Source organism: Sinohyriopsis cumingii, chromosome 14 (genome assembly GCF_028554795.1).
Source record: "Sinohyriopsis cumingii isolate HCF-2022 chromosome 14, ASM2855479v2, whole genome shotgun sequence".
Taxonomy (NCBI): Eukaryota; Metazoa; Mollusca; class Bivalvia; order Unionida; family Unionidae; genus Sinohyriopsis; species Sinohyriopsis cumingii.
The window spans coordinates 16,450,114-16,467,868 of NC_142974.1; the positions used below are offsets into that span (position 1 = coordinate 16,450,114).

Here is a 17,755-nt window from a genome sequence, read left to right on the forward strand (position 1 = left end):
AGGAGGTATAGTGTATCAATCAGAAACTGAAGTTTGAATATTGCATAGTCTTTTAATTTGCGCGAGGACACGATTTTAAAATAATACCATTCACGGCGAGCACAGAATTACAAACGAGGAGTCAAAATGATATCTCAAATTGCATGTTTCCGAGTGAGGACTTCTTTATTAATCTGGTCATTTCATTATGTGTATACGAATATTAACATTCTTGTTGTTATTATACTGATATTCTATTAAAGTTCATTAAAGAACCTGCCATGAGTCGCAAACGGGTTACTGGTAGGAAGGATGGATTTAGTAATTATAGTCAGGTCCGTAGCATTAAAAATGGTGAAGGTGGTTTTCCCTGTTTGTATGTCGAGCATAGGAAGGAGTAAGACCCCATCATCCTCCCTGCTGGCATCGGGGGCCGGAATGAACCAAGGCTCACTCAGATAGGCAAACGGTTGGTTCCAGAATGCGTCCCCAAACCCAGTACACACGTCTTTCTTTACCAATGCCATGTGTAGAAAATCCTCTCCATCCATGTTGTATGTTATTCCGTAAACGTAGCAGTACTTATGCGAGCGGACCTTCTCGTTGATGACTGGGAAGTCGAGGTGATCCGCCAAATCAGTTTTGGATGGTGACCGGAATACAGATGCCTCCACATTATTTTTTGAGAGATCAAGTTTGTAGCGCCTCAGATCTGCAGGTACATACTGGGATCTAGCCGAAGGAATAGGCAGTACGCTCATATCAAACATATGCATGGATCGAGTGTCATTGTAAGTGGCAATATCAAGAAAAATTATGTCATCTTTGTACTCATAGGCGTTGACTGTGTGAAGAAAAAATATGGCATCTGTTTTCAGAATTTGTAGTTTACCAGTTTTTATATTGATTACATACATATCAGTTCCGGAACTCGGGTCCCATTCAAACACATCTAAAGCTGTGAAAGTTTTAAACATGTTGATGGGATCCACGAAAAATGGCATGGCGATAATTACTGCATAATTCTCAGTCAGTCCAAAGGAATGCATATATGGAACCCTATCGACATCAATGCTTACAATCTCTTCTCTTTCGAGGACAGAATTCACTCTTATAAGCTTAATCTTGCTCTTCATCTCTGGGATAGGGCTCGCGAGCGTTACGAATGTAATGAACGAATTCTTTCCATATTCTGGTAATGGATGTGCCGTACTGAGCATAATTATCTTTTCCAGTATTGTGGCATTAGGAACTTTGGGCTTAATGTCTTCAACTATTAATAGAGACTTTGGGTCAAGCTCGTAACAGTTCCAGTAGTCACTGAGTGCGACGTAACTTCCTTCAGGGTAGCGATAAACGTTGACATTCATGTTGTCCATACCATTTATTATGGATTCCATTTTTTCTGGGAGGCTAAATGGGGGAGTCGTACCGTCCAGCGTCAGATATGGAGCTATATCATTTTTGGCAAGGGATTCGTTGTACGATTTTGAACGAGAAAGCCTGGTAGAGAATACTGCATTTCCATTTCCAGTAAACTTCCAACTGGAAAATTTAGCATAGGCATCCAATGCATTTCTAAATTTTCTTTGTCCGAATTCGAATATCCCTAGTCCATTTTTTATCTGTAAAATAACAATAATTAACTTAACTTATGCATAACATTGACGACAAGAATATGTTAGCCGGTAATGGTGTTCTTCGAAATCTTTACATCTTTATCCTGGCTGTTACATTCCGACACTTCAAAGATATAACAACAAATACAAAAAGTCAGATCAGTGATACCTTGCTTCTTGTCCCGAAAATAAGGCTAGAATTACAGCCCTCCCTTCTATGAATATTTTTGCAAACACTAAAACTCTGAGAGCTTGTCACTTCAGAGGAGAAAATACGATCTTCATTGGTTGAGTATTTAAGAGTGCCTTAGATGTTTGCCAGGGTTAAAAACAAAACTTTTTTTTTGAATAAATGAACACTAGTAGTACCACTCATGAATGCTGCCATGATTCCAGATATAATGTCATATGTGAATACCGTTATTTCCCATGTGAATACCTTATACGACACCAAGTTTATTGGCAATGAAATCATCCGATCAGACACACACCTCTGACTTGACGTTTATAGACGTTAAAAATCATATACAAGAAACAGTATTCCTATACACACTTTTTAAAACTATCCATATATATTTCTGTTCTGACTGCCCATTAACGCTAGCTATTATCCTGTTTTCTTCAAAACCTTTCATTGATTTGCACTTACAGCGTGGGTCATATTGATGCTCACAATGAAAGCTGATGACTCTTTTGCAGAAGGAATAATTTATTGTGACCAGAAATAATTTCCTCAATGTACAAGGAAATGTGCACTTTCCAAACACACACACACACACAGAGAGAAAAACAGACGGTATTTGGCGTGATGATGGTGTCAGTGTTTTGCACAACTATTCAGAATCGATCCAGACTTAGAATTATATTGTGGTGATGTCAAAATTGAAACACTCGGTGAGTAAGATGGAAAAAATAACCGTTTGTAAAATTACTCTTGTGACAACAGTCTATACCTATGAAAATCATTGTAAAACCAAAACTAGCTTGGTAAAAGCGATTAAAAGCGTACATCATGATGATGGGTGAAAAAGATAATCATTACAGTTTTGATGAGCATCATCAGTATTATTATTATTATTATTATTATTATTATTAAATATATAAATTTGAAGAAAAGATGGAACTTCTTGTGCTAAGCATAGCATGTGGATTAAAATGGATCTGAATATAATGTTTGAATGAGACAGTAACAATTACCACACTCAATGTATATCTAGTAATAATGTCAAAACAGTGCATTCTATACATTGTTACCATATCAAAGTCGTTATTGTCTACATAGTTACCATGTCAAAGCGATGTATATGTACTCTATCACAGTGGTGTATTGTACACATTATTACCATATAAAAACGGTGTTTTGTAAACCTAGTTACCTTATCAAAGCAATGTATTGTATGCATAATTACCAAAACCGGTTGTGTATTGTATACCTGGTTACCATATCCAAGCGGTGTCTATAGTTACAAATCTCAAAGTGGAGCACTGTATGCATTGTTTCCATAACGAAGTGGTGCATTGTATACATCAATGGTTCCCAGCCTTTTGGCTGCGGAACCAAAGGGGACCTCATGGGTATTCCTAGAGGTCCGAGAATTAACTTAGCTTGATGCGCCTAAACCTACAACTATTAGCAAATGTTTGTGCAGTTTTGTAATCGACCTTTCTGATTAGGCCTCTGTCTATCGTCATAACTTCATTAGAACAAGGGCTTATTAATGGTAGGCGTGTAGCGTGATCGCAAACACTGAAGACACATCTTTTCACATTTACAACAGCATAGTGAACATGTATGGAAAGGGATTGTAAAAACATATTTACATTAAATATCAACCAACACACAAACATTTGAAAACCTCCAAAGGGAAACCTGCATTTGTTATCCAGCATCAAATCTATAATCACCTTAAATAAATTAGGCAGTACATGTCCATATTTTGCAACAATATCCCTATGTATTTTACTAAATATTATAAGAGTACTTATAACGAAGGTCATTCGACATGCATTATAAATTTCTTCAGTGAGTGACCCCGAAAAGAACCTAAAACATTATAACAATGTCTACTCAGGGAATCTAAGCCAAATTTAGCGAGACGCCATATGAAGACAACAAAGCTTCCAGCTTTAAACATATGAATGAGAAATGAGGTGGACACGTTCATTTCAGACAATGATCACGGTCTCAGACATCAGACTCAATTCAATTAACACATCGGTATCAACGACCTCAAATAAAATCGGCATTAATGGTGCGTATAGATTGATAGACGATACAATTGTTATGTTTTCCCTTAATTGATGTGATACTAATACACCATAGAATGCTAGAACTTGACGAAAGAAATATTGAAAAATATTTTATTCTAACGTTTGCTACTCATCGAGAACACGTTATTGAATATATACCTCTATCTTCCTGAGCTGACTCAATTGAACTTATAAATATATACTATAACTGTTCATGCTAATATATATATATATATATATATATATATATATATATATATATATATATATATATATATATATATATATATATATATATATATATATATATATAGTTCGTGTTTTGGATCTTACAAAACGTAACAAGATGAAAGTGAAAACAACAAGCGTAAAAAAGTTAACAAATAATTTATAATTTATGTAAACAAGGTAAAGATGAGGGAAAAAACTTACGGTTTCACGAATCAAATCCAAAAAATTCCAAGAATTACAAAATAGAAGTCCTAGTAATAAAAAGTCGTAATGAAACTGAGTTCGAATCCCTATGATATTCAAAATGGAAGGAGATGACGTATACTGTGCTTTGTTGAATCACAGAAAAAAATATTCCGGTTTTTACATTCTGTGTGAATTTCGATAAATGTCTTTGTCCAATAATTAATTTAGAGCACAAGTATTTCCATGGAAAAGAAACTTGAATCCAAAACAAATTGAAGAAAAGAATAATTAGCAAAAAAAACTGGTCACAGCATAAAACACTTTAACTGCTCAAGTGTTAAGGCACTAATGACTATTCTTTCTCAAAACATCAATAATAAATCTAGCTACAATGCAAAATAGATGCCCGGATGTGGGTCAATCCTCTGAGGATAAAAAAAGCCTAATTGAGACGTTTTGTTTGTCGCGTACTCCAAGTATGGTATCGATTTCATTTTATGTATGTTACTTTGAGAAAGAATTTAAAAAACGTTGTTTACTACAACTTTTACTGATTTCTGAATCAAGGTCAGGAACTAGGTCAGCATTAGATACAAAGTCTCAATAGAATTGCTTACGTCGAAAATAAACAAATTAGTCAGAACTGAACTAAATTCCTGTAAATAAAGTTCCATTACAATAGCATCGAATGGAATATAAAAAATTAAAACTGACAAGCAAACAATTAAATTAAATAAAATATAAATTAAATCAAATATGCATATCAATATATATATATATATATATATATATATATATATACAGTAAGAGAAAGAAAAAACATGCCATAGATAGATGAAGAAAATTTCGCACAGAAATTACACAATATTAGATAGATAGTTGAAGAAAGATCAAATTCTGTCTAGACAACCCGATAACTTCGGTAAGAGTCGGAATGGTACCCTAAGCATGATATTGATATATCAAATCGTCATCATATTTTCAATAAGATACAAGCGGTGTCCTTATCTGATCATTTTTATTTAAAAATAATCTTGATGAAAAGCTTAAATGGTATTTACATTCCTCAAATCTGAAGAATTCCAGGTAAACAACAAACATGACTTGATCTAAAAATTAAAACATAAAATGTTAATTATCTTGTCCTCTCATTAAAATATATTGCATCTCAGAGAAAAATGTCATTATTGCAAGAAAATAAAATATTTCAACTTATGCCATACGTTTTATTTGAATAGAAATTTAGTATAAAGTTGTGGCTTGCTGCATAAAGTACCAAGACAAATGTTTACTTACGAGTGTTCCTTTGAGCCAAGGAGGGAGGGGATGGTCAAAAACAAGGGGGACGTCCATCATCTCCTCCAGGTTTGTCTTGAAAAAAGGAGTCGAAAGAGGGTCGATATTTTGAGAGATATTAATATCGGAACTCGTCACAATGGCCACCAGGCACAACACAACCGCCAAAACTTCAATTAACCGCATTCGTCTTAGAATCGTATACATTCCAGATTCAGGCGAGTTAATTTCTATATGCTTACAAAGCGACAAACATTTAAACAATTTTCCAGGTTCAGTGATTAGTGTGTTGAAAACTCAGCCACACACTGTGATTTGCAGTGACATGTGATCGATGTTGCAAAATGTTCACTGTGATTCAAGCCAGATCTCCACAGTCCTACGTAGAGATCTGACATCAAATGTTTGAGTTATATTCCGGCGACCTTAGAATTAGCCAATGGAAATGCAGCTTTCAGAAATCTGTATGTAAATCAAACAGTTCGGTACAAATTGATGCTCTTAATCCATGCTGCTCCTTCTCCCACGTGCGTCCGATTGGCTGATAAAATTGGCGATTACGGTCATAACATGTGCCATGAGAACCAGCCAGTGTCAGATGATAACGAAGGACAGTGGATATCTAATATTGATCACATTTGTAACATGTTCATCTATGTATATGTGATATGGACTTTAGAGGTGTCACATAGATATTAGTTCAAATTAATCCATATATATAAATACTTGTAATTAATAGGGTGTCTTAACAATTTTGTGCTCTAGTTCTCATTTGCAGTACTAGCAGAGCTGTTGCGGATACAGCCTGGTTGGTTGATCATCCTTCAAATTGCATTTATATGTTGCCAATGAAAAATAAAGTTCGAAAACTTTAAAATGAATTGCAGGTAAAGTTATGGAGAACAACCATTCTAAATTAATGTAAACACGTAATACGAGATTAAATGTAAATGGTACAGATTTTAAAACTATAGTGATGTGTTTATTACAGCTTGAAATCAATAAACTGAAATGTTAATATTCAGTTTACACAATCTCTCCCAATTGAATGTTTTCGTCATTACAATTATATATATATATATATATATATATATATATATATATATATATATATATATATATATATATAGGAGAACGAGTATTGTTTTTCCTATAGGCAGATTTGAAACTATCATTTCTTATATATGATCATGTTTTCATGGGATAGTATGTTTTTGATTTTTTTTTAAATTCATATTGAAATTTAAAAAATTAAGAATCTGAATTTGTGCGTACGTGTATTTGTTGACTTTCGTGTGTGAATTGTGTGTTTATGCAAAATATTAAGAGTGAAAAATATGTACACTAGTTTTATTAACATAGTTTAACATTACATGAGTTGTAGTAATATGCGTGCACATGAGCTACTTCAATATAGATCGGTGGTGTTTGTGTCTTCATGTGATATTTTAGCTTGCTTTTGATTTTAAAATGTTATCTGAATGTTCAGTTTTACATTCTTAGTATTAGTCTTCCTTTTCGATTAGTTTTACAGGTTAAATAAGTATTAAAGCATATTAGGATTTATTGATTTCCCAATCGTGTGTCTGGGTATAATATTTGAAATTCTAATCTGGTGTCCAGAGTGTTAGAGTAGTCTGACCCTCTCTGTTCAAGATCACTGATATATCACCTTTATCTGCGTGTGTGCCTATTGCGAGAATGAACTGTTATCTATAGTTAAATGACACAGGTGCAAAATAAATAAGGTGGTCATCATGTATGTAGTACATTAAATGATACACGATACTAATGATATGGAAAAAGGGGAACCAGCCTGGAAATGGGTGAACATAAAATAGAGCATATATGGGTTTGGCTGACCAGTATTGGTTAATAATGTAAGTTATGTTTAACACAAAATAATCTTTTGAGAGATTATCCTAGTTGTTAGTGGAAACACATTAGAGACATTGTTTTAATGATGGAATTTCAGTCCTTTAACAGTCTTGAGTTTGGAACACTCATTACTAAAGTTAGCACCTGACTCTTTGGGGCAGAACTGAAAGCACATGTTTCAAAAACATGCAGGTCCAGAATATGCCGAGGCTCATATCCTTTCCCCTACACAGAAGATGACATACATGTTTCATCTATACTAATAAATTATAGATCTGATCATGAGCACTCAGAAATGTTAAGTTGTTGAATTTTTAATATATTGGTTTTGGCATAGGTTTACTATTGGAACTGGATTAGTACCGTGAGTCCTAAAGCCTTTATCCGCTACTGGGATAAAAGTCTATCTCTATCCAAAGTAAAATATCTAGTGCAATCATCTTGAATTGTAAATCCGTCGTTCACCAAGGAATAATTGACTGGTCAGGCCATTTCACAAATATAAAACGTCTATCTTCACAAAATATCGTATCAGCTAGAGTGAATTGAAAAAGGATACCCTAAAAATTGATTTTAAGACCTGCATACTTACGTTCAGACTACACGCTGTCTCAAATAGGTTGAAAGCAGTTTTACATATTTACTCCCCTCTCGAATGACAATGACAATATTATTTTCCCTCTTTTCAGAATAAACGAATACTGCTAATTACGACTGCAGTAAATGTTCTTTCTTATCGTGACCAGTGAGAATCTATCACTCCCTCATCACTATTTACTAAACTTGAATTCCGTAAATTTAATGAATACATTTTATGTAATTAAGGTATCATGTTGTTAATCATTATATTCCATGCCCCCTCATGTATGGTTAAACCCAATTGATATGCAGATTACAGTAGCCTATTGACCGCTTTACAATAATGTTGGTGATTGCTATCTTTCGACGTTTACCAATCCACCAATCAATCAGGAAAGCTGGAGAAGGCATTCAAGGGTTACCTGTTCTTTGCATGAATCATTTGAATAAACCACACTAATCTGCAGCTCCTCCAACCTGTCAATGTGTTGCAATGCTCATTGATATGTCACGATCTACTAAGTTGGCGGGGGATTTGTTATTAAACTCCCTCTTGCTATGTCTATACAATTTGCATTCTTCTTTAGTTTTTATATTCATCATGTGCTATGGAATTTGTAAAAGTTTGTCTTGTAGCTGACTTTTTCCAAAATGAAGTTCATTGCCTACCTGACCAGAATCAATGATTTGTTTTTATTTTGGTAAAGAATTAATATATAGTTTATATTTCGCTGTGTAGGTTGAATATTAGGGTCATTATCTTCGTCTGGGTCGAGAAACAGAACCTTCAATAATGCGATTTTCCATTATGAAATAATTTGCTTTCGAAAATGCTAAGTGTGACCTAGGTCGAGTAGAGCGTATAATAATCTTGTTGACTGGGAAAAAAATGTTTATTCATACGACAAGATTTGAAGCAGAAATCAATCATGTTGTTATTTTCAGTATCTCCTTTGGCTTGGAATTATTTATTCAAATTACTATTCTTTGGAAATATAAAGTTGTAATTTAATTTATGATAATATTCTTGGTAAGAGACATTATCTTGGAATTATATTAAATTCAAAGACTGATACCTTGGATTTATTGCTCTGTTTTTAGCAAAAGACTGTTGGCACATCATAATAGTTTAGACCATCGTTGCATTAGTTATAGCAGACCAAAACAGACAAATCAACACCTTACCTGTTGGAAATTATTGAAAATGCCACTCAAGTTCGTTATGAACATTTTCATTAGGATTTGTATTAGTAATTCTTATCGCAAGTTTAGAAACGAAAACCAATTCTACCAAGACTGTTATGTACATTGAAAAATAGAGAGAAATATAATATTCACTTCATAAATCTGAAGCATTGCATACAGTTATCTTTAAAGCGATAAAAATGCATAGTTATCTTGTGTGATCAATAACAAAGGTTAACAGTCCTTGAAGTGAATACTAATTAAGGACAAAGGTATCAAATGATTTTTAAAGGGAATTTAAAAAGATATGTACAATATTTGGCATTTGGATCACAAGAATAATTACTAAATAATTAATGTATCCAGATCGTACCATCATGGGGTATATAGTATCAACAATGATTAATGTCATTTTGTCAATATATTACAACAAGCATCATACTGTTTACAACATAAATGCATTCATCATTGGATACATAAGTATGCTAGAAGCACTGTATACCATATATGTCCGCTACATTTATTTTGCAAACAAATGGATTCCCAAACTTAATTAAAGGATTCTTTATTTTGTTCTTTTTGGGAGTTTCTAACATACATTCTTTAATTTCACCTTGAATAGTATCGTGCTCTTTAAACTTACTTTCCATTTGCTTATTGTCCTACATGTCAATAAGAAACCAAAGATTGTATGTTTCATAATCGTTGATTACAGTGCTCCACGTTTGTACAATCACTCGAAAGAGATCTTTCAGAATGTGGTGTGTGCCACTGGAAGTTATTAAGATTAGATACATTCTGTTCGCCAAGACTAGCACAGTCATCAGTCTGAATCAAACTATGTGCACCTTGGTAAACGTCGAACGTGCTCTAACCAATTATCAAATTTCTCTTCTGGAGCTTCTACAAACACTTTTGAGTTTAGGCAAATCCCGTTTCACTGTAAGTCATGATAAATAAAAAATGAGATATATAATATAATAACGTTGCTTTAGCACAATTAACCAATCCACAAATCTTTAGGTTATGGGATTCCTTTACGTACATCTAACAACACAAGGAAATTCAAGAAATTCAAGATGCAAACATTTTATTGCCATTATTATTATTATCAGCTAAAAAAGATATACGATGTGTTTATGCTCTGTCACTTGCATGCACTCTGTTGGAGAGACCTCAACTATGTACATGACCTTTATAGCTTCCAATCGCTAGCTTACATGCGAAACACTGTACAAATAAACACCTCAATCGGGGAAATTTTCAAAACTGCTAGTGTTTGACAGCTAGCGGAAATAAGACTTCTTCTTCGTCTTGGCTTATTGGCTCTTTGGCACTTACTTTTCTACCAAACGCTTCAGTTCCCTTCTTTCCTCAAAGTTAGTATTCTGATCGACTTGTAACATTGTATGTATCGGATAGAAAGGCGATAGCCCTTTGCAGTAACATGATTTCTATAGAATTGTATGATACCTTCGAGAGTCTCGGTCATAGTCTGAGACCTTTACCAACATATCGTCTAAATAACTCTTTAAATTATCAGATTTATATTTCGATACTGCGTCTCTCCCGTTTGTTGTGGACATTGAGAATATCACGTTCATTCGTTGCGTGTTTGAAAATTCAATATGTGACTCAAAGTCACATCATCTGCATCGTTAACATTACCATCTCTATTTTCCTATGGACGAAACGCCACGAACAAATATAAATCAGAAGCTATAGCATCTAGTGCATGAGCATACATTGTTTGTTAACTAAGTTGTTCTTAATGCACAACCTTTATTTTAGGCAATAGGAAGGCGTACAATATGGAAAAAATATTGCACCATTCTAACACTGTAGTGCTAACGGAGACAACAATTACCATACAGTAATGTTGTTGATTTCTTAAAACGGGTTACATTATTAGTAAAGTAAGTTTGACTTTACCTTGTTTTCACAGTGATTAGCAATTTTGTATGCTAAACATTCATATTCTATCGGGTAATCAAGTGTGAAGTGAGTACGTAAAAATGAATAATGCAGTTTAACATTTCTCCAATGCCTAGGTTTCCTTGAATTCATTTAGTAGTCACCAAAAAAATAGTAGAGCTTCGTATTGCATGACTTAAAACTATTTTAGCATCATTGGATATTTGTATGTTTATATAAATATTCTAATTACTGGCCGGAAAAAAGACGTTAAATCTTCCTTCATTAGGTATTACGACTGTTTCCCATATACGTGCAGAGCACCATAGAGAAATGGTTTGGCATTCTTGAAGCGAGTTTAATGACTGCTCATTGTTAACGCCAACACATTTTACAATTTAATGTGAAGACTCTTTGTATAAACAAGTTGATATTATTACCAAATTCACAAGATACCCACAACTCCTATCGCTATCACATATCAAGCAATATCTTTTGTAGCTTTGTGAGCTTGTATCTTTCTTTCACATTCAGTTCTTTAGTATCTTGTAATGTTTCAGTGTTTTCTTCTTTCTTCAAACGGTCAGTTCTGTATTTTTACTTCAGCGAACGTTTCCAAAGTGCCTTATCAGTTCATTTCTAATTGGACCTCTAGACTTTTGTGAAGTTGTTTACTCTTGTAACTTTTGTCTCTGGCACAAGATGATTTTAGCGCGATTGTCTATCTATGTTTATACTGAAATTCGGAGTATAGAAGTATGATTTCAATATGCCGAAAAGCTAACTTATATATCACATATTTCATGTTTCATTGCGTGATGGAAAAGAACTAAGTTATTTCCTAATTTGAAATTTAAAAAACTGTCATGTGTTTTACATTTGAAATAAAGATAACCTCTCAAGAGTTCTATATGACTAGGCGCTTGCTGCCAAATTTTTAAATGTGTATTGCCTAAACCTGGTATGAACATTCTGGTTACATTAATACAAAAACGCAACGAATACATGTATCCCAATTGAAGAGACAGGACCCAGATATCCACTGTTGTACCAAGGCAACTGACAAAAATCAGTGAGCACACTGACAAAGTGAAAATATTGCCAATTAGTTGCTTGAGTTAGCAACAGAAAAAGGGCAATCACTTGACAAGAATTATTCTTTATATATATATATATATATATATATATATATATATAGATATAGATATAGATATATATATATATATATATATATATATATATATATATATATATATATATATATATATATATATATATATATATATATAATACTAGCAAACAAGTTAGAGAATTTTTAATTCGTACCCTACGGAGATTCGAACCCAGGTCGGCGGGTAAAGGGCACCCATCGCCTTGCCTGCACACACGAGCCCATATACCCTTACGACTAAGCACACATCACCAAAATATGATGGTACTCAATCGGTGTTATATGTACTCGTGCGTGCCAGACACACTAGCATGACGACCTAGTAATTAATTCTCTTCTATCTACACAGGAGAGGCGACAGTTACAGTTTACCCGCCGACCTGGGTTCGAATCTCCGTAGAGTGCGAATTAAAAATTCTCTATCCTGTATGATAGTATTATTTGTACTAAAATATTAATTCTGCCTACTATTACACTGGTCAACAGTGAAATCATTACTGACTTGAAAAGGCCCTAATCTGTAGTATTTTGGTGTGCCGAACACGAATATAACCGTGAAAAATTTGTATTGGCTCTCGTTTTGAAGATATTCATATACCTCATTTTCTATGTTTCACTGTGTAAATTTCTCCAGTAGGACTGCAGCAACATCCGGAATAATGATGTAACATTGCATAATACCATCATGCTCACATCATCCACAGTTGATTGCATCATTTTCTGATGCAATGCAATACTAATGCCATGCGGCTGCTGAAGTAAGTTGACGTCAGCAGCGTACTATACATGTGTAGGCCTATTATACTAATGCCAGGCGGCTGCTGAAGCTGACGTAAGCAGTGTACTATATAAAGCCCAATCAGATAGGTTCAGCATTTAAAATATTTTAGACGTTGTGCGAGACAGTTCAAGCTACTGTTACATAAAACTTATTATTTTATCCATTTACGTACAATAAAGAACAGTAATGCCTCGAAAGTGTGTTAATACCGCGGACAATTTTTGCTATATTTGTGGGGAAGTGACATTTGCCAACCAGAAGAAAAGTATCAATTCTCAAGTGAAGAAGGCATATCATCTTTACTTCGGATGCAAGGTTGGTGACCAAGACAAGCCTTGGGCTCCGCATATATGCTGTGCTACATGTACAACACAGCTTTCACAGTGGTTGAATTGCAAAAGGTCATCAATGCCGTTTGCAGTCCCAATGGTGTGGAGAGAGCCAAGCAACCACCTAAATGACTGTTACTTCTGCTTGGTTCCTCCTCTTTCCGGCGGAATAACGAAGCGAAAGAAGTCGAGAATAGTCTACCCAAACATTCCGTCTGCATTGAGACCAGTTCCACATGGTGAGGGACTTCCTATTCCAGAACCTCCAGCAGAATATTCTCTTGATTCATCTGACGAAGACAAAGGTGAGTCGACCTGTTCTTCTCCTGGTCCATCAGCATGCAGTGATCCAGATTTTCACTGTGGTGCATCATCAACCCCACACAGAATAACACAGGAAGAACTAAATGACCTGATTCGTGATTTGGACTTATCAAAGAACGAGGCAGAATTGCTAGGATCAAGACTCCAACAATGGAATCTTCTAGAAGAAGATGTCACAATTACTGCATATCGAAAGCGCCACCAGCAATTGGAGCCTTTCTTCAGAAAGGAAAGTAATCTGATATTCTGTTCCGATATTGAGGGCCTCATGAATGCTTTAAAAATCACTCATGACCCACAAGAATGGAGACTATTTGTGGACTCTTCGAAACTGAGTCTCAAGGCTGTGCTTTTGCACAATGGAAACATTCTTCCATCTATTCCAGTAGCGTATGCTGTCCACATGAAAGAGACATACGATAACTTAAGGCAGCTACTGAATTCCATTGAGTATAACAAGTACAGCTGGCACCTCTGTGGTGATTTGAAGGTAGTTGCCCTTTTAATGGGACTGCAGCAAGGATATACAAAATACATGTGTTTCTTATGCGAGTGGGATAGCCGAGCAAGGGAAATGCACTACATGAGGAAAGAATGGACTCACAGGCAGAATGTAGCCATTGGAGAGAAGAATATCCAACACCCAGCTCTGGTTGAGGCTCAGAAAATCTTGCTACCACCCCTTCACATCAAACTAGGTTTGATGAAGAACTTCGTGAAAGCCATTGACCGGACTTTGCCAGCATTCCGATACCTGCATGAAAAATTCCCTCGACTCAGCGAAGCAAAGATTAAAGAGGGAGTTTTTGTGGGTCCTCAGATTCGAGAGCTTTTCAAAGATGACCGGTTCAACAACTTGCTGGAAGGTGACGCGAAACAAGCATGGGATGCTTTTCGCCTAGTTTCTACAAACTTCCTCGGAAATGTTAGGGCAGAAAACTATAAGGAACTAGTAGAAGACATGTTGATGAAGTATAAGAAACTTGGCTGCAATATGTCTCTAAAGATTCACTTCCTTCATTCCCATTTGGATTTCTTTCCTAGCAACTGTGGTATTGTTAGTGATGAACACGGCGAACGTTTTCATCAAGATATCGCAACAATGGAACAAAGATACCAGGGAAAATGGTCCACTACAATGCTGGCTGACTACTGCTGGACACTCCTCAGAGATGCTCCCGAACAGCTGTACAAGAGACAGGCGAAGAAATCTAAGATGTAGTCAATGACTTGATTTTTTATAGGTAGGCTATTACAGTTGACCTTTTACTATTGGAATGCATTTCGTTATGTAAACATTAATTTCTTGCAGATTACAAAAAAACTAGAGCCAATTTTGCAATTTGACTGTCATATTCGTGTTCAGCACATAAAAATTGATAAGAATTGACTAATTTTATTTCAGTAACATGACTTTTGTAAAAATTTGTTGTCCAGTGTTATCAAACATTCTTCTATTGGAATCCAGAAATAGCACCTTCCATTCTGTCTGGTGTATATTTATAATTCTCTCTCTATCTATCTGGTCGGCCTGGTGACTGTATAATGTGACTGGGTGGGACATCATGCATCTTGCTACATGTCTGCGACATGATGCCCCAGTGCTATACATCACTATAAACTGCAGGCATCGTAGCGATAAATACTGAAAAACTGTCAAACCTACGTTAAAAGTCATAAACACACACACACACACACACACACACACACACACACACACGTATGAAGACAACATGAGGAATACTAGGTCTGTATAGCGACAAGGGGGATTTACTATTCCGGTCTGTAGAGCGACATGGAAAAGTGGGGATGTTGTATAGGGACAATAGGAATGGAAGAGGTGAGGTGACATCAGGGTACTAAAGATTGGTAACAACGTAGCAAGGGGCTGACCTCAATTGAACCAAACAGAAGGGGGAAAAACTAGAATGATTGGCAGGACATAGACATATATAACACATACAACATACAGGCATAGACAGATGAACATCAATCTTTCATACGTTAGCTATAAAATTGACTAACAACAATTTTAGGCAAGAAAACAAATCTTTTCGAGGCATATAAATGGCCCTGAAAAGGGACTTTGGGTTTCTTCTATGCCTTCTATTCTCTTCCTTTTCTTCACCAACTTCTTAATTTCTCTACAACATTCATTTTCTTTTTTCTTCTCCTCTTTATCCTTCTCCTGTTTCTCGTCCTCCTCATCCTCTTTTTCATTTTCTTCCTCTTTTTAAATTTTCTCGCTCAAGGCCTCATCCTAATTCGTTCATCTTCATCCGCCTTCTCCTCCGTTATTTTTTTATCAGATCTCTCAATCTTTCTTTCATCTTCTTTACAGTGTTAGTCTCCATCTTAGGCCTGTGGATGGTGTAAACACAATAATCTAACTTCATCAGAAAATCCTCCACTATTCCCAGATTGCCATGCAATATCTTCATGACGTCTGTTTGGTTTGAAGCCATCTTCTTGTATTATTCCGTGTAGAATGGCACGAATGACTAACACTTGACTTTATATTTGTCAAGCACTAACGTGAAAAATATCCTTTAGACTCACTTCACATATTATCCACACAAACGTACGTGAACTCGTACATACCCAAAATATACTTTCCACACAGAAGGGAAGGCCATAAAAAAAACCAATATTTACTACTCCACATTCATACAAATTGGCAACTTGAATAGTCCCTTTTGTAGAGTATTGGGGTAGCCCTGAGAAGAACTGTATTTTTCGAACTTCAGATGCACCAGCGTAATGCTGGCACCTCCCAGGCATGGCAGCACCACAGACACAACGCCGAATCCAATCGTTGTCCCAGTTGATTGCTGTGGATGGGAGCGCATACGGGGCTTAGTGGCTTCACTATCCCACTCCTCTGTTCCAGGGATAGTGAAGACTTTTTTCCTTCTCCTATGCCACACTCGTGGATGCTGTGGCCTCCTTATTTCATTTTCACAGTTTTCCGTCTGGGGGACAACGGTTCCTGGTACTGGTGATAGTGGTTCTTGAGGCTGTTGTGGCAGTTACTGTAGCTGACGTGGTTGTGGTGGTGCTACTATTTCCTGTGGATGTGTCCTCGCCTCAGGCTTCACGTCACACAAGGGTCTCAGCATGAGGTTAGGTAGGATACTTTCTTGCTTTTCTTTCTCATTGCCCGGAAGGCTTTTGCTACTTCGGGATCCTTAATTTATCGATATCAAATTTTATTCTTGTGTGGCTCTCTTTATTGGCCTTCTTTAGAAGTAGCCTGAAGGTCGTCATCACCAGATTATGGTCACTTCCTATGTCCAATCCGGAAAAGCTTCTAATCTTGGCGATGTTTACACTTGACTGTCCGCGTCTCTACACCATGATGTAGTCTATCTGACTGTGATGGTCTCCGCTTGGGCTGTGCCATTTCTAGATATTTTGTGTTGGCCGCAGGTGCTTGCCAGCATAAGATCGTTGTAACTAGTGAATTCCAGAAGCCTCAGTCCTCTCTCGTTCGTATGTACGTTGCAGCAGCTTCCGCATGTTCTTTTCCAGTTCATTCAAGCGTCCTCGCCTATCTTGGCATTCCAGTCGCCTTGCAAAACCAGAATGTCTTTCTACTGTATTTTATCCACAACCTCTTGTAGATGGTCGTAGAAGTCTTCCACATCCGCGTCCTCATAGTCTGATGCTGGTGCGTATACCTGTATTATGATGATGTTGAATGGAGTTGCTTTGAGGCGGATGGTGATGAGCCTGCTGGAGACTGGCCGACATCACATGACAGTACTCACGCACGCTATCCTTCTTAACAAGGAGCCACACTCCCTGCTCATGACAAACCACACGAAAAATGACAACCATTATTCATCCCATACCGGCTCGGTCGTCGCCAGGTTCAACAAGGACCACGCCTTCTGTCGTGCACCAGCGCGGAGGTGGAAAGGATATGACTGGTGCTCAGAGCAGCAAGATTCTTGTCAGGAACAGCATCATTTTTGGCACCCGAAATGTGAAAACACTAAGAGCAATGGGAAAGCTTGAGGAGCTTATATTT

The 17,755-nt window shown here is 36.2% G+C and overlaps 1 protein-coding gene across 1 annotated transcript; it reads right to left on the bottom strand.

Moving 5' to 3' along the window:
- Nucleotides 1-202: 202 nt before the first annotated feature.
- LOC149783324 (retinoid isomerohydrolase-like) lies at nt 203-5,747 on the bottom strand. Its single transcript, XM_089933368.1, has 2 exons — nt 5,562-5,747; nt 203-1,604 (listed from the first exon to the last, which is right to left on the bottom strand). Exons 1-2 carry the CDS (start codon nt 5,745-5,747, stop codon nt 237-239), a joined length of 1,554 nt encoding a protein of 517 aa, XP_089789494.1. The 3' UTR covers nt 203-236.
- Between the last annotated feature and the right edge of the window lie 12,008 nt (nt 5,748-17,755).

Bases quoted from the DNA above. Each gene is read 5' to 3' on its own strand.
- LOC149783324 (XM_089933368.1), bottom strand. From the start codon at position 5,747: ATGCGGTTAATTGAAGTTTTGGCGGTTGTGTTGTGCCTGGTGGCCATT. The intron at 1,605-5,561 runs GTAAGTAAACAT...GTTATTTTACAG, and splicing joins CTTGGCTCAAAGGAACACTC to ATAAAAAATGGACTAGGGAT.